General features: G+C 42.9%; 1 protein-coding gene across 15 annotated transcripts in view; it reads right to left on the reverse strand.

Annotated features, from left to right (window-relative positions):
* Positions 1–26643, reverse strand: part of EPHA5 (EPH receptor A5) — a 202952-nt gene that overhangs the window by 61269 nt on the left and 115040 nt on the right. For 10 of the 15 annotated variants that reach the window (XM_050337738.1, XM_050337734.1, XM_050337737.1 and 7 more), the window contains exon 5: positions 26102–26437. The exons of the other annotated variants lie outside the window; for them this stretch is intronic. In XM_050337738.1, the coding sequence (XP_050193695.1) occupies positions 26102–26437 (336 nt within the window). The remainder of the gene's footprint in view (positions 1–26101; positions 26438–26643) is intronic. 15 annotated transcript variants of the gene reach the window in all.

The following is a 26643-nucleotide window of genomic DNA, read 5'->3' on the forward strand; positions in this document are numbered from 1 at the left end:
AGAGAAGTGCCCATGGGTTCAAAGACACAAACCAGAAAAAGACCCCTTCAATTCATATTCACATTAGAGAGAAAACAGAAATAATCTGCATGCAATTTGCATTAGCACAGGGATAATGGCTCATCTCTTACTTCTGATCTGTGTAACAGCTCAGGAGATATGCCTGACTATGTATCAGTGCTGTCTAAGACTTGCAAGATTTATTGTGCCCCAATATCCTGTTCTTGCACTAATTCCACTGCGTTTGGGGGAACGAGGGGTCTGTGCACACTCAATTCATGTAATTCAAGGCCACCTTTTCTCTTGAGTATCTCCTGGAGGAGGTTGCAAGAGAAACAGCACAGTGACTAGCTAAAACTCCATGATATTTAGCTACCCCTGTAAAATGGTATTCAAAGAACAAATAGCAAGAGAGCAGCCTTACTGCGTGCAAAAAATCACTACTCAAATCCTTGTGTTATAAAAATGTATCTATAAATTATCCTTTGTTTTTAAGACCAATTACTAGTTATTGACACAAAATTAAGAAAACAATAAAATGCACAGCTTTGAATGTTTGTATGCAGTCTTTTCCATTTAATCAAAACGCTGTGTTAATTGTAAGAAAGCAGGGCTCAACACATAGTCCTCGAAGGACAGTGGATGAAGCCAAAGCAAAATCTGCCGTTCAGAAAATATTCTGCCTTAACAAAATATTTCTAAGACTCCCTGAAGCACCTACTTTTGTGGAGGCAACACAGGAAGCCATAGTAACATCTCACCTCTGGCACTGCTTTCTGTATGCCCTGTTGCTGACTGCATGAATGTTTCCAAAAAACACTTAACAAAGCAAGCAAATAGTTTCTAAAAAAATCTAGCCTAATGAAATTATCCTGTGTCAGGGCTATCATACATTACAATTGCAACAGGATTACAAACAGTGCTTAAAGACATCACAAAAACTAGGCACTAAACTACAGACCTTTGGGGTAAGACTGCCTTGTCATTCCTCATGTGTGCAGCACCCCACATACAACAGAGCTAGAATACTTATTGGAACGTATCATATATTGCTGCCATCTCAAAAAACCACATAATCTTTGGCAAAACTCTTAAAAACACATGGTTTCAAAAAATAAATTGGATTCCTGCTATTTGCCTTCTGTTTACAGAGTTGTACAAACATTATACTATAGACTACTGCCAATCATGGATGATAAATGTGTACTGTTAAAGAATGGAAGCTGCCTGATGATTGCCATGGCTTGCAGGTATGAGGCTTGAGGAAAACATGATCAGATACCAAAAGAGAAAACTGCAGGTATCAGGATCTCTCTCCCCTGATCAGCAGTCTCAAAAGTTGTAAATGAGAATAATAGTATTAGCAGCAGTTTATCTCCAGATACTGTGAGCTAACTAGCACAGCCACCATTGGAAACGCCCACTATTGGGATGTAGAGAAATGTCCTGGTATTTCAGTTGTTGAGAAATCCTCTGTACTCTTATTCCCGCCCCCCCCCCCACCTTGTGATTTCTGAGAAGACTTATCACAGAAAACTACATCATATTGAGCCCACTCATCTCAAGGGAGGGAAAGTATTACCTCTAGCTTGTTCATCAACAAATGCATTCAATGCCTTACCAGGAACATTGGTGTATGAGAATTTTAAAGAAATTTTAAGGACTTTCTATAGAATAAGGGCTACAAAAGGCACCATGCTCTGCAACATCAACTGAGGTAACTTTTTTCCCTTGAAACCTGAAGACTTGCAAACACTCATTTGTATTTTGCAGGGTCCAAAATCCCCTTCACAAAGCTACAGGTTGTTTTGAAAAAAATTATTTTAAAAACTAGTTTGGCAAGACTGTTTCTGGCCATAGCTCACTGTTTGGGAAATTTCTTTCCAATTGTTAGGCCTAACATATATTCATTTGTATTTACAGCAACATCAGCCCTGAGTCCTGCACAGTCAGCTCCTGTTAAGCTTCAATTTATGCTGATCCTCAGAAGGGAGAGGGAGACATTAGGGCATCACAGTTTGCCTTTGCTCAAGAAAAAAAGGCCTTCCTGATGTCCCAAGCAGGTGTTTGCCCTTAAAACCAACACCTATCTGGGATGAAGAGTTGCTGGAGGAAGGAAGAGAGACATGAAGAAATATCTTGTTATAGGGTGCAGATACACAGGGAATTCCAATACCTGATTTTCCTTTTCTAGGGCCTCTGGAAATCAAGATAATAACTTTTTCTCAAAGGTGGGGAACAGTTTGTGGCTAATACCAGAGCTAGATTCCTTCATGCCGCAGAAAAGCTGCAATTTCCCTATATTCCATTAGTGGTTTAGTTGTGAAGCCTAAGAATAAATACTATTGACTCACAACACTCTTATAAATTTACTCCTAGCAAGGTGATAAGGACTCTGGTTCTGATCCATCAAAGCACTTTGGGAAAATGCTTAATTTTAAGCACACAAGTACCACCACTGCTGTCAGCATTTGACTGGATCATTTTGACTGACTGAGCCACAGGGCTCAGCATTTTGCTGTAGAATTCTCATTGAGTAGATTTATCAGACTAGCTTCCAGCACACTTATCAGCATCTCTCTTATCATTTGCAAATGAATATCTTATTTGCATTTAAGAGAAAACTTCCTTTTAAAATCACACACTATTAAGAACAAACCAAAACAAAGATACTGAATAGAACACGTGAAACGTGCATATTCCTGCTCCCTACTATAACTCACCTTCTTAATTTCTAAATTGGCTCCTTTCTTCATGCAAGACTTGATGCATCCTTCTTCCAGCTGCTATCAAACTCTAAACCCAGCAAATTTATGGACCTTTTTTAAATTGCAGGGGAAATTTCCTTCTCTGCTAAGCCTGCCACTCTGTATGATACAGCAATCAGTCTTGCTGATGAATTCTAATGTTACAGCCAAATTACTAAACACTCTAGTGAAATCAGACGCAGACAAATAAATTCCTTATGTTTCCACTTGAAGAACAGCTATGGAAGAGGTGCAGCAGGTCAGAGGGAAGAATATGCAAACTCCTTAACTACTACTGTAGCTTGTTTTGGATTTCCTATGGTATTTGGCCCCTTCAGAAACCACCACTGTTCTTCTCACACCTCTCATTCAGAAATGGAAGAAAAGCATGAGTTTACCACCTCTGACAGGACCCTGAGCTGGCCATAGCTTTGCAGAACCACAGTCCAGACCTTTTCCATAAGTAAGTTCCCCAATGAAGACCACAAGGCTTGAAATAAATAAAATTCTTAGAAACAAATTAAAATATATCAAAACAGGTAATATTAGAACAAACACCTAGAATAGTAAAATCTCAAAATGACTAGAGTTGAAATGGAAAGGTTTATGTACCTGTGATTATATGTACATGTGATCCATAAATCCACTCCTACCCTGTCCTTGGTTTTAGAGTGACAGTGGCTTTTCTGGATCATGGCAAACTTTGTCCAGGTTTTTATTGTTTTTAAGGGAAATGGCAGACAAGTTGAGAGAAAATCTAACAGATCTCATCCTTGTTGCCAACCCAGGTATCCTGCCCAGTCTTTTGGCACTTAAGTGTGACCATGGGCATTGTTAGCCCTAAAACCTCATGTTCCAAGCACTAAGACAAAGCTAACTAGCAAAGTCAGCACAGATCAAAGTTTACTACAGGTGCTTGGGAAAACACCTTTTGATACTACCAAGGGAAATCTGTGTATCTTCAAGCTTCCTAAGGAGCAACCTTTGCAGTGTGAAACATAGGAGCATGCAATGCCCCTTTGGAAGGAAGGAAGAAGAGCTGCAGCTTCACAGAATCATAAAAAGGTCTGTGTTGGAAGGGAGCTTAAAGATCATCTAGTTCCAATCCCCTTGCCACGGGAAAAGACACATTCCACTGGATCAGGTTACTCAGAGCCTCATCCAGCCTGGTCTTGAACGCTTCCTGGGGTGAGGCAGCCACAGTGTCTCTGGGTAACCTGTTCCAGGGCTGCACCACCATTTCTTCCTTATATCTAGTGTGATCTACCCTCTTTTCTTCTAAAGCTATTAGCCCTTGTCCTATCCTTACAAGCCTTTCTAAAAAGTCCCTCTCCAGCTTTCTGTAAGGCCCCCTTTAGGTACTGGAAGGTTACTGTAAGATCTCCCTGGAGCCTTCTCTTCTCCAGGCTGAACAACCCCAACTCTCTCAGCCTGTCCTCATAAGTGAGGTGCTCCAACCCTCTAGTCATCTTCATGGCCCTTCTTTGGAGTCTCTCCAAAGGTCCACATCCTTATGCTGGCAGTCCCAGAGCTGGATGCAGTGGGTGGCTCTGAATTCTCACAGTCCCTGCCTTTGCCTTCTGTGACTTGGGCAGTGTGGCTGGAGCACTCGATAGTGAAGAACAAGGCAAAGAAGTCATTGAGTACCTCAGCCTTCTCCATGTCCTGGTAATCAGGTCTCCTGTTTCCTTCTGGAGAGGGTCCACATTTTCCCTAGTTTTTCTTTTATCACCAATGTACCTATACAAGCTGTTCTTGTTGCCCTTGATGTCCCTGGCCAGTTTTAGTTCTATGAGGACTTCAGAATTCCTAACCTTATCTCTAGCTACTCAGACAATCTCTCTGTATTTCTCCCAGGCTACCTGTTCTTGCTTCCATCCTCTGTAGCCTTTCTTTTTGTGTTTGATTTTGTCCAGGAGCTTCTTTTTTCATCTATGCCTGGCACTTTTGCCTTGAATTTCACTTTTCTGGGATGCACTGTTTCTGAGTGCTGAGAGGAGGTGATCCTTGAATATTAACCAGCTTACTTGGGCCTCTCTTCCCTTTGGAGGCTTCATGTCATAGTACTCTACCAAGAAGATCAGGAGAGCAGAATTTGGTCTCCTCAGAGAAGTCCAGGATAGAGAGTTTGCCGTGCACCCCTCCTCACAGCCCTACGGATCTTGAACTCCACCATTTCATGGTCACTGCGGCCTAGGCTTCCCTTGAGCTTCACATTCCCCACCAGCCCCTCCTTGTTGGTGAGAACAAGGCACAGCACCTCTCCTTGTTGGCTCCTCTGTCACTTGGAGAAGGGACTTATCATGAACACATTCCAGGAACCTCCTGGATTGCTTATGCCCTGCTGTGCTATCCTTCCAATAGGTATCAGGGTGGTTGAAGTCCCCTGTGAGGACCAGGGCTTGTGAATGAGGCATTTCCTAAACATCTGTTCGGAGCTTCATTCACCTGATCTTCCTGGTTGTGTGGCCTGTAGCAGATCCCTGCTATAAAGTCACCTGTCCTTGCCATCCCTTTAATCCTGATTTATAAGCTCTTGGTCAGCTCCTCTTTCATCCCCAGGCAGAGTTCCATGTATTCCAGTTGGCCACTGACATAGAGGGCAACACCCTGCACCTCATCTCTCCTGCCTCTCTTTCCTAAAGAGCCTGTAGCCTTCCATTACAACACTCCAGTCATTGAAGCCATCCCACTGCATCTACGTGATGCCAATAAGGTTACAGGCATGCATGTCTCTTTAACTCCTCTTGTTTATTCCCCATATATGTGATTGCATAGAGGCATTTGCGTTGGGACATTAACAAAGCCGATTTACTGGATGGAGTGACTGGAATTCCTTTGTGCTGCCCTTCAGGTGATCTCCTGATGAGGTCTGATTCCCTCTCCAGGCTCTGGTCATCTCTTGCTGGATGCGATCTGACATCAAACTGGTAGGATTGGGATGAACTGAGATTCTTCTCCAATTCAAGTCAGTGGAATGTGACCTCCCCGTGCACCCTCCTGCACGATGTCCCGCACCATGCCCTGTTTGCCCACCTTGCTTGCTCACAGTTCTCCGCGGAGATGCTCTTTTTGGCAGTGGATACTCCTGGCCCAGCCCACTCATCAGCCCTCCTGTACAAGTTGTGGGCTCCTAGTGGGTCTTGGCACTCCTCTGGGGTTTTCCTGGCTCAATAAACCCTTCTGTATGTCTTATTGCCCTGCTCTGCTGCTGGAATGCAACTTCTCTGGAGCTGTTTGCCTCGCTAAGTCTTCAACCCATGGTTTCCTAGTAGGCAAAGTGATTTATCAGATCCCTAGGGAGAAGGGAAAAGTGCTTGAGGGAGCTGGTGGTTCCACACTGTGTCTCATTTTGAATGTCATGAAAAACACAGTGCATTTTGAGGGAATCCAAGAGGGAATTGGAGAAAAAGCCCAAGTTGAGAAAGCTACGAAAAGGGACTGTTCTGTCCTGGGGAAAAAAGAGACTGAAAGAGAACATGAGTCTCCAAATAAGTAAAGGCTGCTGTCTCTGGAGCAAGACAAGCACAGTATTACCTTTAGATACAGCTTTCTAAAGACAAAAATAATGAAGCACTGGAAAAAAAAAATCACCCACTGAACCTCTGGCATTTGTGCCTGTGGAAGTTCTAAGGCAGGTTAGATGAGCACATTCTGAGATCCTTCCAGGCACAAGGCTCTACAAAGGTAGCTGGGTATCATAAGGTGAGTGATACAAATAAAAAGGATCTTGAAAGGCAGAGATCCAGGAGACATACAATTACTGCCATTTACCAGCTCGCACGTTTGTGCCAGGAGATGTTATGGAAAAATCTATATTGCTGAAAGTGGCTGGTCACACAAAAGGATGGCACTGGGATAAAAGCATCAGACCAGAGGAAATAACACTTTGCTTTCCATCTCTGCCAGACACTCCTAGCATACCATAGGCAAGTCACTTCATTTTTCACTACTGTTACCTGTGCAATAAAGATAATAGTAATGCCTTTATCTGTATAGATTTGAGGGGGAGGAACTAAGTACTCAGATGCTGCCAGCACAATCTTCGCTTTGGCCTGAAGGCACTGCTGTAAGGCAAATAAAGAAAAGAAGGAATACCTGCAAGCATTACTCCTGGCAGCTGGCTTCTTCTATTTAAATCACAAGCAACTTGTTGATATCACGCTGAGCTCAAACATGGAACAAAAACCCTATGTGAGTGACAAAAAGGAAAATTACAGGGAAATTTATGGCAAAGGCTTATTTTCATATTTTAATAACTCTCTTCAACTTATGTTTCCAAGTAGAAGCACTAGTTGTATGTCTAAAGACAAGTGCTGGGCAAAATGGCTTTGCTGAGGCAAAACTGCAGAGATCACAACCGACTGAAAACCACAAAGCTCAGGATGAACATCAACTTTTTGAATGGGATAAATGCAGCTGTATATAAAAGCATGGCTTTTGACTCTCCCACCCTGCAGAGTCATCACTTTCTTGCAGAAAGCAAATACAAGCTCTCTTGCGACAAAACACAGCGGGCTTTTTCAGTACAGTTAGTTTCTGAAGGTGTTGAAAAGGATTTAGAGACAAACTCAAGAATGTACCAGAACATTCCTGACACGAAAACCCAGTTTACAGACTATGGAGACTCTCTAGTCTAATTTTTCCCTTTACTGCTGACAGGGTATGTCCTAAGCCCTTGCCTACTCAACTGGGTCACCACAGGCTCTGGAGGTCAGGCAACAGGAAAACAGTCTGACCACCTAAGGGTGGGATCACCATTCAGAAGCTAAATGGTCCCAACAGAGATTTCAGCTGTTTCAAATGGTAGCTGCACATGCAGTGCATAAATGCACACCTTTAGCTTTTCCACACCATCAGAACTGTGGTCAAACAGGTTGCTTTATGCAACACTATGCTTAATGCAATCAACACTGGTTGGTGGCTGGTCCTTCCATGATAATATTTTTCACTGCTTTGTGTATATGACTGATAAAAAATTAGGCAAGATATATGCATCACAGGATAGCAGAGTGGGAATTTTATGACTTTCTGGCTTTAATTTCCGATAGTGCCACTCTCTGAAGCACCAGGGGAAAAAGATGTGCCACAAATCCATGTTTTAGATCCATCTACCTCCTGACTGTGAAACAAAAGCTTCACTATTCCTAGATATGGCTAGGAAGAGGCTTACAGGAATCAAGCAACTTACTGCTTCAGAGTAAGCTTTTGTGCAGCTGCACTCTCAAATGCATCTTGAGGCTTTGGTGACATCCGTCTCATTCAGCATTCCCATGACATTATAGAAAGACGGAGGCAAGACAAGCCTCACTGCATCCAGATTCCTCTTTTCATTCGCAACCACTTTAATAGGACTACAGATCTGATTTTGGCAAGTTCTCATTACACTGATCATTCACTTTCTCTCAGTTTTGTAACTGTTAGAAGAGAAAAGGGGATTTCAACATGAGTCACTCTGGGTTCCTCCTTCAGAGGAGTTTCTTGGCTCTCTTCTCCATCTTGGATCAGCGAATGACTTGGATAGACCTATGGAAGTGCTCTAGTCCTTCCAACTCTCTCACCTTCATCTTTATTCAGTGTGTGGACTAGACCACCAAAAACTTTAGTGAGGAATTAAATACATATATACATGTCTTCATACATGCAATACATAAAACACTCCTCTGTTTGGTATCACCCTGTACATTTGACTCTCCTTTGACCAACCTTCACGCTGCAAGTGCTCATTGTGCCTAGTAGCTGGCTGAAATTGTGCCTTGAAGATGTCTAAAAGTAGTCCAAGCAAGGCAAATGACAGGATGGGGTGGCTACTAGAACTTACTAGGAGGCTTACTAGAGCACAAATGCCAGGTGCTCACAGGCATTTGCCTGTATTCTTCACAGGTGTGTGATGACATTTGTTTCCACTTGCTCTTAGAAAAAAGCAGCTTACAGCATCATTGAGAACTACCCTCCCAGTAGAGATGGGAGTTCACTGAGGTTTTCCTTCAGATCATGACTTGAGCCATCCACAATCAGACCTGTACAACAGTTTGAATCGGGCCAGGGCTCCAGCTACTTATCCTGAAGAGCCAACAATCAAACCCTATGGGTTCCCCACTATTCTATTCCCCAGGACATTGCCTATCAGAATGACTTTATCTCTTTAAATGTTCCCAGCATAAATGTGAGATGATAAAAGTAAGTGGCATTAAAAACATGAATGATGAATGCTATGCATCAGGCAGGATGATTAAATAACTACATGTAGATGCAGCGGCATATTAGCTTCCCTGCCTTCTGACATGATAATTGATCATTCCTAATCTATGGTAGAAACAAAACAGAGATTACCTCCTCTCAAACAATTCAGTTTCTCTTCTCCTTTTTTCATTCCCCCTACCCCTCCTTACACAAGGGGAAAGCCCATTAACTAGCGCTGTTTTTAACTCAGTGGTATTGAAAACGGGATCCTAGCAATGCACGTAATTGATCTCGTTTTCACAGGACTGCCTTCCAAGGAGCAGAAAAGGTGAAGCATTCACATTATCAAGGTCACTGCAGTGAATGCAAGAATAACAAAGACTTGGATTTGCATGAGGATTCAATTACAGTGAAGCATACAAATGTTTCTACACTGCTGCCCCCAAAATGAGAAGTACTCTAAGAAAGCTATACATAGTTAAGCAGAATTAAAAAGAACAATATTTAAAACAGTTTAGTTAAAACTCTGTACAAACACACTGGACTCAGCCAGAATGTGTTTTATGTTCATTTTACTTGAATTTGCAAATTTATAGGCAGCAGATAAACCAAGATAATTTTAAATCAATATACCTAGATTTTAAGGCCAGAAGAGATCATTTAGCCCTCCCACAAAACACCACTGACTTTTCATCTTCCTTTAAATCAATAACAATTCAATCCTGGGGGCAGATTACCAAACTTCACCATGTAGTGACTTGCTGCAATACTGCCCATCTTGCCACTTGGCTAAAAAAAATAGAACATTTTAAGAGATAACTGAACTTTGTTCTAGAAATTAGTACTGAAGACAAAAAGTATATTAAAAAAAAATCAATACAACAGTTACTTGCCAAGAACCTGAAAAAGAAAACAGGAAAGGACACTTTTAAATATATCTATGCACACACATGCACACTTTATTGAGCCAGCCAGAAAAAAAAAAATCAAGAAAAGACTTAAGTAAGGATGTATGCATCAAGCGTACTTTTTAAAACTGAATGTCCCTTGAAGACTGTCAGTGAATTTCCAAGCAACTTGGCAACACTTATCAGTCTACAAAAATTATAAAAACAGCCTGGTTTTAAAAAGCCTGCAGATACTGAACTATCACATCTGATCAGTGGGAACTGCCCACATGGATTTTTATGCTACAGTGTGCAGATTTCAGCTCCTGGATTACCCTCCCATAGGGCTGTTTCTACCAGTGAGGAATGCATTTGAGAAAAGTGGAAATATGTTTTTCTCGGTGTTATCATCCACTCAAACTATTACATAGCTAAAAGAAGGGGAAAAAAAAGTCCCATCCAGTCTTACAGCTGCCAAGCAACTACTTGCAGAGACATATTACTCCATGTGGTATTCAATCACTTCATTTACTGTACTCCAACCAAAATTACTCAAGCCATTAATGCCTGTCTGACTTCTTGTGCATCACTCTGATAAGAACTTCACATTACTTCCTTCTGCTGCTAAATGAAAGGAACGCTGACCACGTAAGTACATCTTACCTTGTATCTCAAGAAAGACACTGCTATCAACCTTGTAGGGCTTCCAGTGGCTGCTTAGTCTTGTATCTGCTGCATAAATACAGACCACAAGCTCTCACTGGATTCCTGGGATGCTGCTCATTTTAAAGCAGTTTGTGCCAGCTGTGTTCTCCTTTGTTTATTCTGAGACTCTGGCCTTTAAAATGTGTATGTGACATTTAAAAGGGACAGCAAATGCCACATCCTCTCTTGACCATGAATCTTGTCCAACACAGCAGTATATTATAATCTCAGTGATCTAATTCTCAAGATCATCTCTTCCCTGACAAGACTCAGGATGGTGACTATGATAAAGCTCTAAGAACTCAAAAAATATCACGGTCAGTGACCCAATAACAAATTTGGTGTTCTCTGCTTCATCTTTTCCTCAGTAATAAGGCATGTCAAATCAGACCCTATGACTATATACTGAATGACCTGGGCAAAAGGACTTTTATAATGTGAGGAAAAAAGCCATTTTGCAAGACAATGCATAGTTCAAATAATGAAAATAGAAGTTACTATATGTTCATGCACCACAGTACTTAATCAGAAGTAGTTTCCATACAACTAAGACAATAATTCAACCCACTAAGGGAAGGCAAAACATAATATAACCCTCCAGGTACTGAATTAAACAAAGCTATGAATGGAACAAAAGACCACTTGGACCTATGGTCAACTGCAGATTAACACTGAAAAAACTTACTCTTCCATTTTGGAAGAGATCCAATCTACTGTCTTGAGGAAGGACTTGGATGTACACCAAGATTCAGTCCCTAACCCTGTATTCCTGTGCAGAGCTCTAAAAAGTAGTCAAGAAACATGGGGGATAACAAAAGGACACAAATGAACTAAATTAACTTTATCAGTCTACCTTGACTCCAGTGAAGCATAACGCCACTAGACCCTGGTGACTTTTGGTCTCTTCCTGGCCCTGCTTATGAACTGTTGGGTCATCCTGGGAGAAGTCACTTCACTCTCTCTTGCACCCTATAAAATGCGCAGCAGGGACATCTGTGTTGCTCGCAAAGCACTGCGATGTTCACAGTTAACACCTTCTACTGTAGTCTCATCTTCGGTGGTAGCTTTAGGCCTGTGGCTGAAACAATCTCTTCCCTGAGATCTTCTTTGTCCATCCCTTCCCAAATACATTTAATTAAAAAGCCCTAAGTGCTGAATTTCTAGCTATGATCTTCCACTGAAAATCCTCTTCCCTTGGCAAATTGTTCCTATCTCATTTCTAGACATGACTTCCAGACTTGCTTATTTCTGCAATACGCTGCATCTGCCTATACTTACTTTGATGGGCTGACAAGAGAACATATTTAATCCCCAACAATAACTTCTTCATTTTCAGTGGTGGAGCCCTGCACCTCTGACATATGTCTGGGGTTATTTCATGGACAAGTCTCTTCTCAGGGGCTCCCAGGAGCCCAGGTTTCTTTCCTCCAATGCTGGCACACAGAACACCCTGCACAACAGAGCAGAAATGGAACACCACTGCCTCCTGGACCTGACCAATTTTTTTAATTTGTTTTTTTACAATGTGTAAATAAAACAGGCAGAGATGAACATTGCAGCCAGCAACAGGGAAACCTCTGGAAATGCAAGAATATCAAGGACTCACAATATTATTGCAGCATGGCTATGGAAACCATCTGGTGCCTCTCCAAGTGCTCTCATAGCACCTGATGGTACAAATTCTTGGATGATGGGAGTAGCTCTGACAGGCTCTTAAGTCTCCTAAACTAGATTAATCTTTGTGTAGCATATAGCAAAGCCACAGATACTTCCTAATGGTCTGAAGTGCCAACTTCCGTGATAAATACATGCATCCTATGTGCAATTATGCCTGTTTCTTAATAGCTTTGAGATGGCTGCAAGATACTAATTACCAAATAAGAATCTGGCAATTATACTTCATCATACCTTTCTCCTGACATAGCTACTTTTAAATAAACAAGGATTTTTTTTTCAAAAACACCAAAGAAAGGGGAGTTTTTTACTTTGATCTGTTCTGGCTTTCCAAGTGTAATCGTGGAATTAAAGAAGAGAAAAAATTCCCATTTGTTGAAGTATTGTCACTGCTTCACTGATGCCATTTCACCACTATTAAGAAACATTGTTAACCCTTTGAATAATCAGTGTGAGGAATGATGTTACCTGAAATGAAAGCCATCTCACTAGCTAATTCCTGCTATTCTTCAGCCAGAATTTCAGTGTTTGTCATGAACATATTTGCAGACTTACCTTTACTTTAATTACAATACCACAAGATCCAAAGTATTCCCAGTGTGTACTGCTGCTGTTGATAGACAAAACCTCTTACCTGCATCATCTGTGGAGATACTTGCAAACAGCTTCCACCCCAAGTAAAGAGTACAGAAAAGCTTCTTTCTGAGGCATGTGAGAGGGATGTAACGAGACAGTGGTGCCAAAGCCACTCAGACATGGAGGTACCACCCTTGCAGTGAAATAAACGGCAAAGTCCCTGGTTGACTACAGTGGGAATAGAATTAAGCCAGTGCTGAGCAATTTATACATCTCCCTTTCCTGTGATACCTCCTGGCATCAAAATAAATGGACATCAGTGGTCATCTCGGTAAGAAGCTGGTTAGGTGAGATTTTAATAAGGATAATGCAAACCCTATCCAAACCATACTATGATTCTAAACGTGGGAACCCACAGCAATGTGAAAGATGCACTAATGACAGCAATATTTTTCCACTGTTCATGCAAGCACAGAGACAAATGTTGTGATTTGTCTCTCTCTGCCTTTTCTGGAGTGCTGTTTTATGACACAGTTAATGATTTAGCAAAAAAAAAAAAAAAAAGGTAACAGCCCTGTATCACACCAGTTGTAAATGATCTTTGCCTTCCGTCTCGGAAGATGAGTAATGGAAGCCTGTCTTTGACCCCTTTATAAGCATTTTGCTTGTGATAGGGGGTGGGAGGGAAGTTGGAACAAGCATCTAGAAAATCAGTGTGCAAACGATACCATGACGTACAGTTACCTTGTTTACCATTATCCTTAGCCACAGATTTATCACTGTGCTCTTAACACAGTCTGTACGTATTTTCTTTAGTCTTCCCACCCCCCCTTTCCCTTCTAATTGGAACTCAGACTGTGATTCGTAATTAAATCTCTCATAAATACTGCCAGCAAGTGCATCTTTTTTCTTCCAAGTAACTACTAACATCTTCGAGAAGACCTCATCAACCTCTGATAGAATATAGCCTAATGTATCTTCTCACACACTCCACTCAGGATGGGGAAGTCAATCTTCCCACCTTGCACATAATTAAAGTAATCCACATTAGGTACTTTTCCTTCACCACTCCCTCCCCTTCTCTGACACATGTATCACCCTGTCATCAGCTCCTTTCCTTTTATCTGATTTATTTTGTTTCTAATCACCGAGCAAAATCCAGTGCTTTCGAAAAGAGCTGTAGCAGTCCTAGGTACAGCTCCACACCAAGTTTCTTGTATTAAAAGACACCACTTTCAACTCTCCTTTAAGAGGGATTATTTCTTGCAATTTACAGAGTTTATTCATGCCTTCGAGTGAAAAAAAATACCCTTTTCCATTCACGGTAAATGACTGAGACGTTAACAACGAAATTCAATGGTACTTCAAAGACTCCTTTGGGCCCTAAAGGTTGTGCAATGCAGCCCAGGGACAGAATAAAGCTCAGTTAACCCAACAGGTGGCTTCATTTGCTCTCTGAAAAGTAGCTGCTGCTTCTCTCAGAGAGAAAATCACTCCTAGACTCAGTCAAATGGCAGCTGTAAAATTGTCTGACTTGTGGCATCTCTAAAGTTTTCAAGCACCCTCATGTCAAAAGTGTCAGAAGGTGGCTGCTGTGCATGCCAGAGCACTCCTCCTACTAGGGCCAAATGCATAGAACTTCCATGATCCAGTGATTTACGAGCCACGTGTATGCCCTGTCCCCAGAAGCACATTATTTCTTCCGTGAGACGGAAGAGCTGGACCTGGAGACAGGGAGGCAGAAGACCTGGTAGCCCCACACTTCAGATATTTGGATATTCTTACACCAAATCCCTGGCACAGACCCTCAAGCACCTGACTGGGGCTTAGCCATGGGGACCGGGAGCAGAGGACAGTCTGACACAGCCCTGTGCGGTGACGCCCCGGGCTGGGAGGCAGCCCCCGCACTTGTCCCTGGCAGGTGGGCTCATGATCCAGGTGCAAAAGTTAAGAGAGGCAGAGAAACCAGGAGCAGCCTCGGAAATCTTTGCTAATCTCTCAAGCGGATAAACAAAGTGTCGGTGTCTTTAGCACTTCATTACTGCTATAGCTTGATTTTGCTAAGTGCTTTTTTTGGACCTTTGTCAGTGAACAGCTGCCAAGCCACTCTAAATACTATTACTGCCAAAGGCCAAATAAAACTCTACTGTATTTACTGAACAGGTATCAACTGCTCTCTTGCTGGATACCAAGTCAAAATGATCGGGATTTTAGTCACATATAATCACCTGGGCACTGGAATTTGCAACCGCTTGGAATGGACACTGTCACATTATCAACAGCTTCCTTTTAAGCAGACAAAGCACAGTTCACCAAGCAGATGTATTGCAGGCAACACCTTGCACTCAGCTGGACTTGGATCAAAGATTGTCTTTCATGACAGACAGTGCAAAGGAGGGAAGGAGGGAACTTTCGCTATCGCAGTTGAGACTGGGGAGCAGAGAGACCATGTCACACTTTTCCTCAAGCTATTCAGCACACTTCAGCTCACTAAACTTTTTAGATAAATACACCGCTGACTGACATTTCTATCTTTCAAGCTGCAATGAAACTGAAACCACAGTAATACTGACACCAGTTCAGAAAAAATAACCCCAACCCCAACAGCCCATCTCCAGTGGACTCCTCCATGCCTCTCTTATCTGCTCTTAAGTTAGTTTGGCAGACTGGTTAGGAAACACCTCCAATGCATCTTTGGTCTCCAGCCCTGTGGGAAGGGCTCAGCAGGGGCAGAGGAGCAGCAAGAGTCCCAGCCCTGGTGTGTGCCTCTAGCTTGTCACACCGCACCCCCATGCCTCAGTTTCCTCACCAACGAACCAGATGACTAAAAAACCTCCCTGATGAAGGCAGTGCATATGTTTTAGGAAATGAAATAGCAATTTACAGACATGAGGCACCCATTCCAATTATGCTGTATACATCAGGTCTGGATACAAGAAAGCTGAGCCAACTTGCATGTATTTACTGCATTCATTTGCATAATCACCATGTATTTACTGTCCATATTTTGTTCTAAATGAAGAACTGGACACTGTGCAAACTGAATTTAAAATAGCAGTTCTCATTCATTGACCATAATCAGAAGATAACAAGAAGAGTGCGAGGCCACAACAGATGCACAACTGTTATTAGAGCACAAGCAATATTATCCACTGCCTGACTACTTTACGGGGATTTGTTTTGTTTTATAGAGATGTTCTGCAAGGGTTGCAAACAACACTCAAAGCCGTCAGGGCTGTATGACCCTGGCAGAAGTCCCCCCTGAAGCTTCAGCCAACATACAGCAGAGCGTCCATCACCTCTGTGGAGAGCACTGGGCATTTAGTCCTTCATGCACATCCAGCTTTGCTAGTTGCTGTCTGCAGTTTCGGAAAAGGTAGAGATGGGTCTGTGCCCTCATGTGCATCCTTGCCCAGTCATCCTCCAGCTCCTTTCCATCTCCTTGCAGGGACCAAGAAGCACCTGGTACAAAGTGATGTACAATAAATTAAATAACTCAGTAATTTCTGCAGTGATAGTCTTCCAGTTTACTGAACTGGGTGAGAGCACCTTTCTGTGGAAACTGTCCTTGCATGGCCAGGTGTTTGAAGGTTTGTGCTGTAAGTCCCCAGCAAGGTCAGCAAGCAATTTCATGCTTTTGGTGCCACCCCTCAGAGAACAAGGCAGAACTACAGTATCTGCGTGGTTTAATGATCCAAGGCAGGAACCCACTGTGGGGAAGGCAGAGCTCTGGAGATGACAGGATAATGGTGCAGTGCAGTTCAGTCCCTCATAATAAGCCACACTAATGCTGGACTGTGTGAAAGACAACACAGGAAGTACAACATTTAATAATCTACTTGGCTGAGCAGCACTTTCTCTCCTTGGATTGAGGCAGATTGCAGAAAGCTGGAAAGAAGTTGTGAAGAAATGGCACACAGGGTCCCTTGAAAAATGAAACAAGGAGGGCAAGCCCAGTCTTCTGCTTTTACCTGATTCAGCTTTGCTTCTTTTCATCTCATTTAGGGTAACAGAACGAAAGATTCACAAGTTTTACACAGCAGCCTGCAGAAGCACGGTGGGCAACTGCACTGTGTGTTCCTGGGAAGGCAGTAAGTAGTGCTAGTGCCCTCCACTGGCATTTTCCACCCAGTTCTCCAAATCTACTTTTAAGGTATCATTGTCTCTCGCTGCCAAAAAGGGGTCAGGAGCAAAATGCCCCTTCTACCACTTGACGCACCCACCACCCCTGGTCAAAAGCCACAGGGCAGATTTTGCCAAATGCAAAAGACAGTTTGCAAATTTTTCCCTCCATTTCCATGGAGCGGTGGTCTCTCCAAGGCTTGCCCGTGCCAAAGCACTTACAGGATCAATCCAGAGTGCTCAGGACCTCTCAGCAAAGAGCAATGACTTGCCCCAGCTTGCTGCATTGCAGCAGAAAACCCCTCACCCAGTGCCACCATAGCCAGTGGGTGTTCTGCAGCGATTCGTACAGGGCCTTTTGATCAGAGCCCATATTCTTAAAAATTATCAAGCCCAAAGAAGCAGGAAAATAAATAAATAATAACGCTTTCCTTCTGGTGATTTCTATTGTACTGATCTAGCTGGAAATCCCATTAGTTACTTGCTTTGATCAGGACTGTTCCTCCAGGACCAAGCGATGCAGAAAGCATTCCATCACACCGGCAAACGAGCACATCTGAAGTGCGTTTTAATTAAAACCTTCCAACTCTTGAGCTTTTTGTAGTATTTGCATGTAGCTGAACTTTGGCCCAGCTGCTGTGGGAGAAATTTATTGCTGGGTTGTCTGTCACCTTGGGGCTGCTCTTGGCTCTTCAGGTAGAGCTCTCCCCTCTCTGTTGTGTGTCCCCAAGGCCCATCCTCAGGAGAAAGGAGAGGCAGTAAGCTGGGATAAAGCATTAGCCAGCCCTACCACTCCTATTACATTAACCCTTTCCATGAAATACAAGTGCTGGAAGTAGCATTTTAGACATCTTTCATGGAATGAGTAAGGAGTTTGCTGTTGAAATGTATTGTAATAGCAGCCACAGTAGAAGATGTGAAAAAACCTTCCAAGCCTCACTGAAACACACTTCTCCAATGAGAAGCAATCCAGGAGAGAAAAGCATTTCAGCCTGATACTGTAAAATCCTAACTGGGAACCTGTAATTCATGCACATTGCGAGTTGGAGCTCAGTTTTGACACAGCAAAATCTTTCCTGGAATGCAGAAGCCAGTTTGCTTTGTGGCTGCAGACACCAGGTGCAACAGCAACAAAGGGGGAAAAAATCTGGCCAAATGAATAAAATGAATAAATAAATAGATAAATTACAAACTGCATATTAAGGAGAGGTCAGGCTCAAGGCGAAAGAAAAGAGACAGAAGGAAAATAGGGCCAGAGAATTGCCAGGTGGCCTTGCAGCACAGAGAGTCACCCCCTTCAAATGCTGGGCTCAGTTAGCAAGCAATTTGGCACAAGGGCAGAAAGAGTGAAAGGCATCTGAACTGTCCGAGCTTTACCAAGCTGGCACAGATACTCACATAAAACAAGGGTAGGTAACCTCTGTCTTCTGTCTGGCATGTGTCCTGCATGCCTGTACACACAAAAAATGCGTACACACTGCCATGCATGTACTTACACCTTCACACTCATTCAAATCATATTATCAGCATGGCAGCCGCATGGGAAAGGAGAAATGCCCTGTGAAGTTGCCATACCCTGAGTGGTGTTTCTGTAGCACAGCTCGCTCAATGCTCAACTACTGAAACACAAATGTTCAAACTATTCTGGCTCCTCCACTGTTATATTTAACTTTTGAGGGAGATTACTATAAAGAGCTTACTTGGTGTGGTAAAGAAACCACAGCCCGAGAACAAGTGGGATGTTTATTAAATGCCTACTAGTCTCCTGCCATTTCTCTAACAGCACCGAAAGTATTTTTACATTTTCTTTTGGCTATTTTGGATTCCCGGTTTCTTAAGAGTACTTTCAGAAGTATCATCTATGCAGACTGTTACAAATGTAAAACTACTTTTAATGCTAAAATCAGAGAAATAACGTATCAGACATGGGAATTATCAGCTTGCATACTGAGACTAAAGAGCTAAATAGGATTTTATTAGCAGTGAAATTTAAAAGAAACATTCATGTGAGAAAAAAAAATCTATAAATTGATGTCATCTGGGCAGTGAAATCATTTCAGAAGCTTTACTTTTGTTCTCTGCCAAGTACTGTGCTCAGCACAATATAAAGAGAACTCCATGGCCCTGAAGACTGTGTTTTAAGGTGATTAGAATTAGATTTATATAAGATTACTTGGCAATCATTTAAAAATATGCCAGCAAAATGGGAAATAAAGTTTTAAACCAGCACTATCACTCTTGTAATGTAACATGAGTAGTGCTCTGCCCGAGTTTCTTACAGCTCTGACCTCGTGAAGCTCGTACTGCTTCTGACTGCAGCATGGCCTGCTCTATGCTTTTTGGAAAATATTAATATTTGCTACTCATACACCTCTAAACATTGAGACTCAGACTAACTCGATATCTGCTAGTCTACCTCAAGCCTGAGGTTACATTGCTGGTGGTGTTTCCAGCGGCTCTGGGATATTACAGAGCAATCAGCATCAATCCTGTTGGATGCAGTACCTCAAACACAGTATTTTGGGCAGCTCTTGCTCCCCCACACCCAGCTGTATGGCACCATCCAGGTGCAGTCCATGGATTAATTTTTGCCAGGTCTAACCTGGCATCTGCTTTTTGTAGCTCATGCAACTGCCTCCCAAGTAGCATGCTTGGAAGGAGACTAATCGCTTTACCATGAAGATATTTGTCTCACTGCCACCAGGAGACGGTAAAACCTGCACCCTACTACACACAATGCAATGCATGTCATCAGTTGAGTCACATTATGAGATCTTCAGCATCTTTCTTTTTCCCTTTTTCAGGAGGAGGGTGGATAGGGACAACTACTTTTTTTTTTTTTTTTTTTCCTCCCATCTATAAATAAGATGTTTTAATTTCATGTCAAAATTGAAAGGTCTGTCTGTAGATGCAGGAAAATGGTTTCTAGTTCATCTTTTAATGTCCTCATATATCAACAACGGGGTTGTCTCACACACTTCAAGAATAAAAATGACCTCAAGTAAAAGTCATATTGTAATTTGGGGATTTTCTTTTACATATTCCAAAAACTTCTTTCAATATTCAAGCACGTATTTCTAATATGCAAAGTATAACAAAAAGACTTAAACTATGAAAAAGTAGCAATTACTGATTGGGGAGTTATAAATAAAACTGTAAAATATTCATCTGATCCATAATTCATGTGGTAGCAGACACCCAGCCATCTGGGCTGGGGTGAACTCATGATTCTGGAATAGGATGCTGGATGAAGATTTTGCATTCAGAATAAACGCAGCCATCACAAAAAAGAAAAAGTCAAATCAAACAATAAACCTTTTGTATAACACTGGCTTTCAGGTTTTACTTTCCTCTGCCCGTGTGTTTGCTTTTTAACAACCTGTGATTGCATCCTCTGATTGCATGTGACCATGTTTCAAAAATATACCAAAGTACCTCTTGAAGCTGATTACCAGCATAAGCATGGAACTTCACAAATGAAATTATCCTCTCCTGCTTCCTGAACCCTCACTAGCAGTTCAATACTCATTTCCAGGTCTCCCTGGACATGAAGGGTGTTCACAGCCAGCAGAAAGATCCTGCTGCAAGGGGCAGTGCAGGGTGCACTCAACTTCAAATACAGACCATGGTCTTAGAGACAGTACTAGTTTACCTCTGCATATTAAAATACCCCCGGTATTCACTCATTCTGGTATGGAAGACTTTTAAAAGTACATCTTTCTAGGCTAAATGCTGCAATACCTGTGTTAACACACTGAAAGCTAATATGGCATCTCTAAATGGCAGTGGTTTCCAAATAGGCAGGCAATTGCAAACCTTAAACCCTCTATTTATGCCACTAATAGCTCCTCTCTGGCCAACGTGAATCTAAAGCACAGTTTAAACTACCAGACATACCAAATTCATAAAGGATTGCCTGCAGCCATTAAAATTTTCTCGGAGCTCATAAAATGATTAGACAAATTCATGCGAGAAAAATCCATTAAGAGCTAAAAAAGCACAAAGAGGTGGTCCCCAGAGGTTGGAGAGCACTCTAGGGAAGCATTGGTACATGTCTGCCTCGTGCTCATACCCTTTCTATGGTATCCACTATTGACCATTGCTGGGAAGATGATGCAGCTCAGTGGACCGAGTACTGTTAGAATGAATGGTTAAAGGCAAGCCCTGCTCAGCATGCTGGTAGTGGAAAGGGAGTTTTCCAACAGTAAAGCCACCTGCTTGAGCTTTTTCAGGCCCTAAGTCAGCAGTTCTGGCTGAAAAGTAATGCTGCAAAACCAGTCTTGCTTCTTGTGTGACATGATGCAATATGCTGCAACAGGCTATGTCTACTGGAGCTTTCTCTTGGATATCTTTTGCTATTCCTAATGAAAATGAGAAAGATGTTCCCTTCCCCAAGTCAAAGCAAACAAGACTGTGAGATTTTAAAGTTGGAAGAATCAGAGCCTGAACACTACAGGACTTGAATCCATCCATTTCCAAATGCAATCTCTCAAAATGTGACTTCCAGAACAGCTATCGCTTGACTCATTTTCTGATATTTTCTTCCCAGACTCTGCAGGGCTGCAGTCCATTGGTTTCAAGAGCACGCAGATGCTGACATAAGATTGTAACAAGCTCTATGTTGCAGGTTTCCCTTTCTGAATTGCCCCTGGTTGCTTTCCATGCACGCATCCTGACTGCTAAGGAAGACACCTTCTCCCTTCCTCCCTTTCAGGGCAGCATCCCTGACTGCACAATCAGAGTAAGGATCATGGTTCTCAGCGTACTTCCTTGCTCCAAGTATCTACTGGTATTTTTGGTCAAGCAAGAACCCAGCCATGCTTTCCAGGCAGCGGTAGGGGTTGTCAGGCCCTGTTCTCCAACACCTTTCCTTAAATAGCATTGCTGCACCACAGGACGAAACTTGTATCTCTGGTTTGGCCTCAGGCGTGCAGACTCCTTGAGGCGTTAGACACATTAACTCCTCCTCTGCTAGCAAGCACATCTGTATCTTTTTTCTCCTCGTTTCCCAGAAGGCTCAAAAATATCATATAGGTCACAGAAGGGGATTGAACACTAGCTTCTGACTTTTCAAACAGTAAACAGGCAGGGGGTTTATCTGAAAACACACACAGAGAAGGTCTTTAAGTGTAAAGGAGTCTGTGGCATTTGGGATGCCAGCAGGAGAACTGCCCCACTCTCATACCCCCCACCTCCAGGCTAGTTCCGTGCCTGAAGCCATAACCAGCATGGGAGTTGCTGACATCAAAAGCAAAGAAAATTGCTCAGCTGTTTAGGCTGGCTTAAAGTGAATACTCTTGGCAGGTTTTAAGCCTAGAAAGGTTTTAAACATTGCATCTTTCCAGTGTGCTCCTGCCCTGCGATGACACAACGGCTGTGCAGGCAACCATGAATCCCAACTACTTGCTCCCCATGGACCCATTACGAGACACACGTCTCTGACCAAGACGTCATGGTAGGTGCTTTCTGTATACAGGGCAGATAAGATGAAAGACCTCAAGGGAGATGCACATCTCTGTCTAGAGTGACAGCATACCTTAATAGTCCAGCTTGGTGAAATCACTGAGGAAAAAAAAAAAAAAGTCATGCAGTTGTCACTTGAAAAGCAAACTTCAATATTAGCAGTACACACAGACTGCTCTCTGGAAACTGTTTAAATAGGTGGAAGTTTCAAAAATATGAAAACTTAAGCAAAACCATGAACAAGAAAAGGATGGCTAACTCAATCCTATCATTGCTACTTATGAATTATTCACTGTGCTCCAGCCCACGTGCATGAGGCACACTTTTTAACATGCAGTGAGACTCCATTACAGATGGCTCTTTGCCATCTGTGCTGAGAAGTCCCTTGGACACGTATTTTGCAGCAATCCCATAGAGAAGAACCATGCTTGGGTCAACTCATGCCCACAAAGGGAAGAAGGTTCTCTGTCTGCCTGCTGCAGCTCTAGGGTAGTCACAATGGAGGACAGAGCAATTTATGTCTCTCCTGTCTTGTGGCATTGCTCACCCTTTCTAGACATGTGTTTTCTAGTAGAAAAACACCTGCAAAATCCCACAGAAACAACAGAGGTTTGGGGATTGCAAGACGGTGACAGGGAAACCAGTCCTGTATCTGGAGCCTAAGGCCACTGGGTCCTGCATGGATTAGTCCCATCCCAAGTACTGTCAGGTCCACAAGTACTGAGGTCATTGACTGATAGTAGATATCAGCCTCTTCTTATGCACAAAATTTACTGTTTTCTTGGTGTATTTCCAAATCTGATTTCAAAAGTTCAGAGGAAGATTACATCAGTCTGAAAATGCCAGTCTGATTGCCAATGCCAATTCTTTTATTCATTATTTAAAACAGTGGAGAGATGAAGGGAGACAAATTATTCTGGAGAAAAACATATTTTTTTTCAGGAAGTAATCCCTTTGAGAGTCCAAACCAGAGGTAGTTTCTGCTGCCAAAAGCTCCTATGCCCAGAAAAGGTGGTGTGTCCAGCATCCTGCTGCCTGCACATTTTTTTGCAGTCCTGAAATGAGCATGGTCTTTCTGGGACAGAAAAAAGCCAAACCAAAAAAACAGACCCTGGCATTTCTCTGCAGTGCTGGGTTACTGAATATGTGCCAGCAGGACTCCAGTGGCCAAAACTATCCCATGGCATGCATTTTTTCAATTTTCTGCAGCCAGAAGATCTTGTAGCAGGGTTTCTCCTACTGTTGCAGTTGGCTTTGTGTCACTGACTCAACTTCATTAACCAGCTTTCATGAAAATATAATCACAACATCAGAAAACCCGTGCAAGGGAAAACAAATCAGGAAACACCAGAGCTGCACTTCTTGGTGGTAATTTCAGGAGAAAGGTGGGTGGGCTGAGACTCCCTGAAGTCCCATGTGCCCTGCCTGCTCTTACTTGAGAAAGGACTGCAGAAGGTGAGTCTTTTGCAGAGACATCCAGAATCATTTGGCATGGCCAGGCATGGACCACTATGCCTGCACACCTCATTACTTGCCTCAAAGGACATTTTTTGGAGGCACCTTAAAAAGACAGACACCCACTTTCAGTGCTTGGTAGTTTGTCTGATTTGCAAAGTCCCTCTTTACATATGCTTTATTTCTGGCACGGACAAAATGATGATCACCCAGGGAGTGTTGAAAGAGCACATCACTGGGAAGCACATTTGATGTTACAGCTCCAGCAGGCAGGCCTGGCTCTCCTCCTGAAAGAGTGGTGGGACCAGCCAGAGTGACAACAAAATACAGTCACCACTGCTTTCTTTAGACAGTGGTTTGATCGAACCTCCTGTTGAATCAAACATGAGAGCAAATGATACAATTTCAACACCACACAGTGAATTAAACACTTGTGGTTTGATCGATTAGTATCTCCCTTGATTGCAGCTCCACCGGGATAAACAGTGAAACTTGACCAGAAGCTACACCTACCCACTTGTCCTTGGCACAGGTTTGCCATTTCCTATAACAGACCTTTCAATACAAGGCTGGAGGTGATAACTGTGCAAGTGGGTTATTCTTGGCCTGATGCACAGGATACTCAGCTATGTGGATAAATCCTGCTGCAGCTATGGAGAGTTTGGGACATAACTCACAAAGCAACACTATTTCCTCACAGTCTATACTGATCAGCAATGTATCATCTCCTCTTGTGCAGCTACATTTGCTGAGGTTTATGTGGATTTAATGCCACACAGGGAAAATCCAATGCCAGCAATGAAATGCCAGTGCAAACCCACTAACAGGAAAATATACTTTTTCCAACAACAGCATTTCTAGCAACAGCCTTCACAATAGGAAAACAGTAAACAGCATTAGGACTGTGGCACCCACTGATCTGCATTTAACAAGTGCCTTTCAATGGTGCCTTACTGCCATCCTCTAATATTCCTCCAGCAGATTCCATGCCACATCTATCAGCAGCATCCCTGGCATGCCTTTATTTCCTGTCCTTGAGATATATCTGAATGATTTCTCAAACACTTCAACAATCCACTTTAATTGCCAGGGCAGGCATCTGATGAAGTGCAATACAACTGCACTTGCTGCTGGCTGCCAAGCCTGTGCATAGACACTTGGGTAGCAGGAATGAAATGCAGCCCTGCTCCAGCTAGCATTTTTCTGCTCTGCAGTGAGGATCTGCCAATCTACATCTAGATGTTACGCTGAATTGCCCACTGGGTTTCCAAGGTTTACCTTGTCTGGAGAAGGCAGGGGATGGCTCCAGTGATCTGGCAGCACAGTTCCTCACAGTTCCAAAGGCCACCAGCTCACATTACTGGAAGGGGTCCACAGTGGATAAATTCCACTGGGGAGCCCTGAACTAAATGGCAGGAAGCAAGCCAGGTAGGTAGGCAGAGACCCTAAAACACAGAGCATGAGGGACAAGAGGATAGGTCGGTCTGAGGGGCTTTACAGAAGTTGTGTGATGTGCTTGGTGTGTTGATGTGCATGGAAGGAGATATAATCATGTTTTTGCCTCCTGTCACACTTCCAAGTGACAGGGTACAATGGCAACTCCCTGCTGGTGTCCAAAGTGACAGCTCTTTTCAACTGCTGGGCAAAGGAAGGGCAGACAGATCAGAGCCCTGGACAAAGGAATAAACCAGTCTACATGATCTCAGCCTGTACAGTGCAAAACCAAGAAGAACACAGTATGCAGTGACATCTTAGCCCTACCTTGTCGGAGAAGCAGTGACAATGTACCATACCTCACCAGCCTGAGTCCAGTCACTGTAGTATCACATTGTAGAAGAGGGATCACATTTCCTAAAGTGACTCAAAACCACTTTTCTTAGGGAAACTGTTTGCAAAGTTAGAATGCTTTAGCCATTGGGATTTGTAATCAAAATGAACTCTTATAAATTTCTCTTTCCCAACAGGAAAGGCAGCTGTTTTCTTTCTGGTTTAGTGGATGGATACACAAAAATTCAAAGAAGTGGAGGTATCTTCAAGTAGTTTAGTGTAAAAGAAAAAGATCACAAATCCTAAAACTGTGTCCTGCTGAAAGGAAACATACTGAAGACTGCAGTAATTATAACCTATGAGACATAAGCACCCCCCAACTCCCACACCCCATATTTGAAGAGGCCATAGTCCAGCTCTCCATGCTGGAGACTTCCACCCGTTCCAAAGGGAGGTCCACACTCGGTCTGACTGCCTTGGGCTCCCACCCCAGACATTTCCCCAGGTTGAAGATCCACTTACCTGCCTGGTTTGTGGTTACATTTACAGACACAAACTGCCGGGCTCCGGGGTTCTGGTCGGACACTCCATTCACTGCCTCAATTTCAAAGGTATAGTTTGTATGAGCAAGTAGATCCACCATCATGACAGAGGTGTTTTTCAGGCCGGTTTGCTGGGGAAGGTACCTGACATGACCGCCACACGCCTCACACAGACCCGAGTGTGAGCTGCACTTCTTGCATGCAATATAATAAGACACATCTTTCCTTCCACCAGTATCAGCAGGGGGAATCCATTCCAGAAAGACACTAGTCTCGTTAACATTTGAGATGGCACTCCGAGGAGCAGAGGGGGGTCCTGGTTTGTAAAGTGAGAAAAACACATAGTAAAAACAGTATTATCAATCATCCTACTCGCTACTACTTTCTAAGCTGAAAAGAGATGCTCCAGGGCTCATGTGTCAGAAAGTACAATGGGATAATTTGCAGCAGCACCTGAAGAACTGGGAAAACAGGGAATTTGTTTCGAGCACTCCCATCTCACCTCAAGGGGTCTGTGTTGGG

Source organism: Myiozetetes cayanensis, unplaced genomic scaffold (assembly GCF_022539395.1).
Source record: "Myiozetetes cayanensis isolate MyiCay16 unplaced genomic scaffold, myiCay2020 scf7, whole genome shotgun sequence".
Classification (NCBI taxonomy): Eukaryota; Metazoa; Chordata; class Aves; order Passeriformes; family Tyrannidae; genus Myiozetetes; species Myiozetetes cayanensis.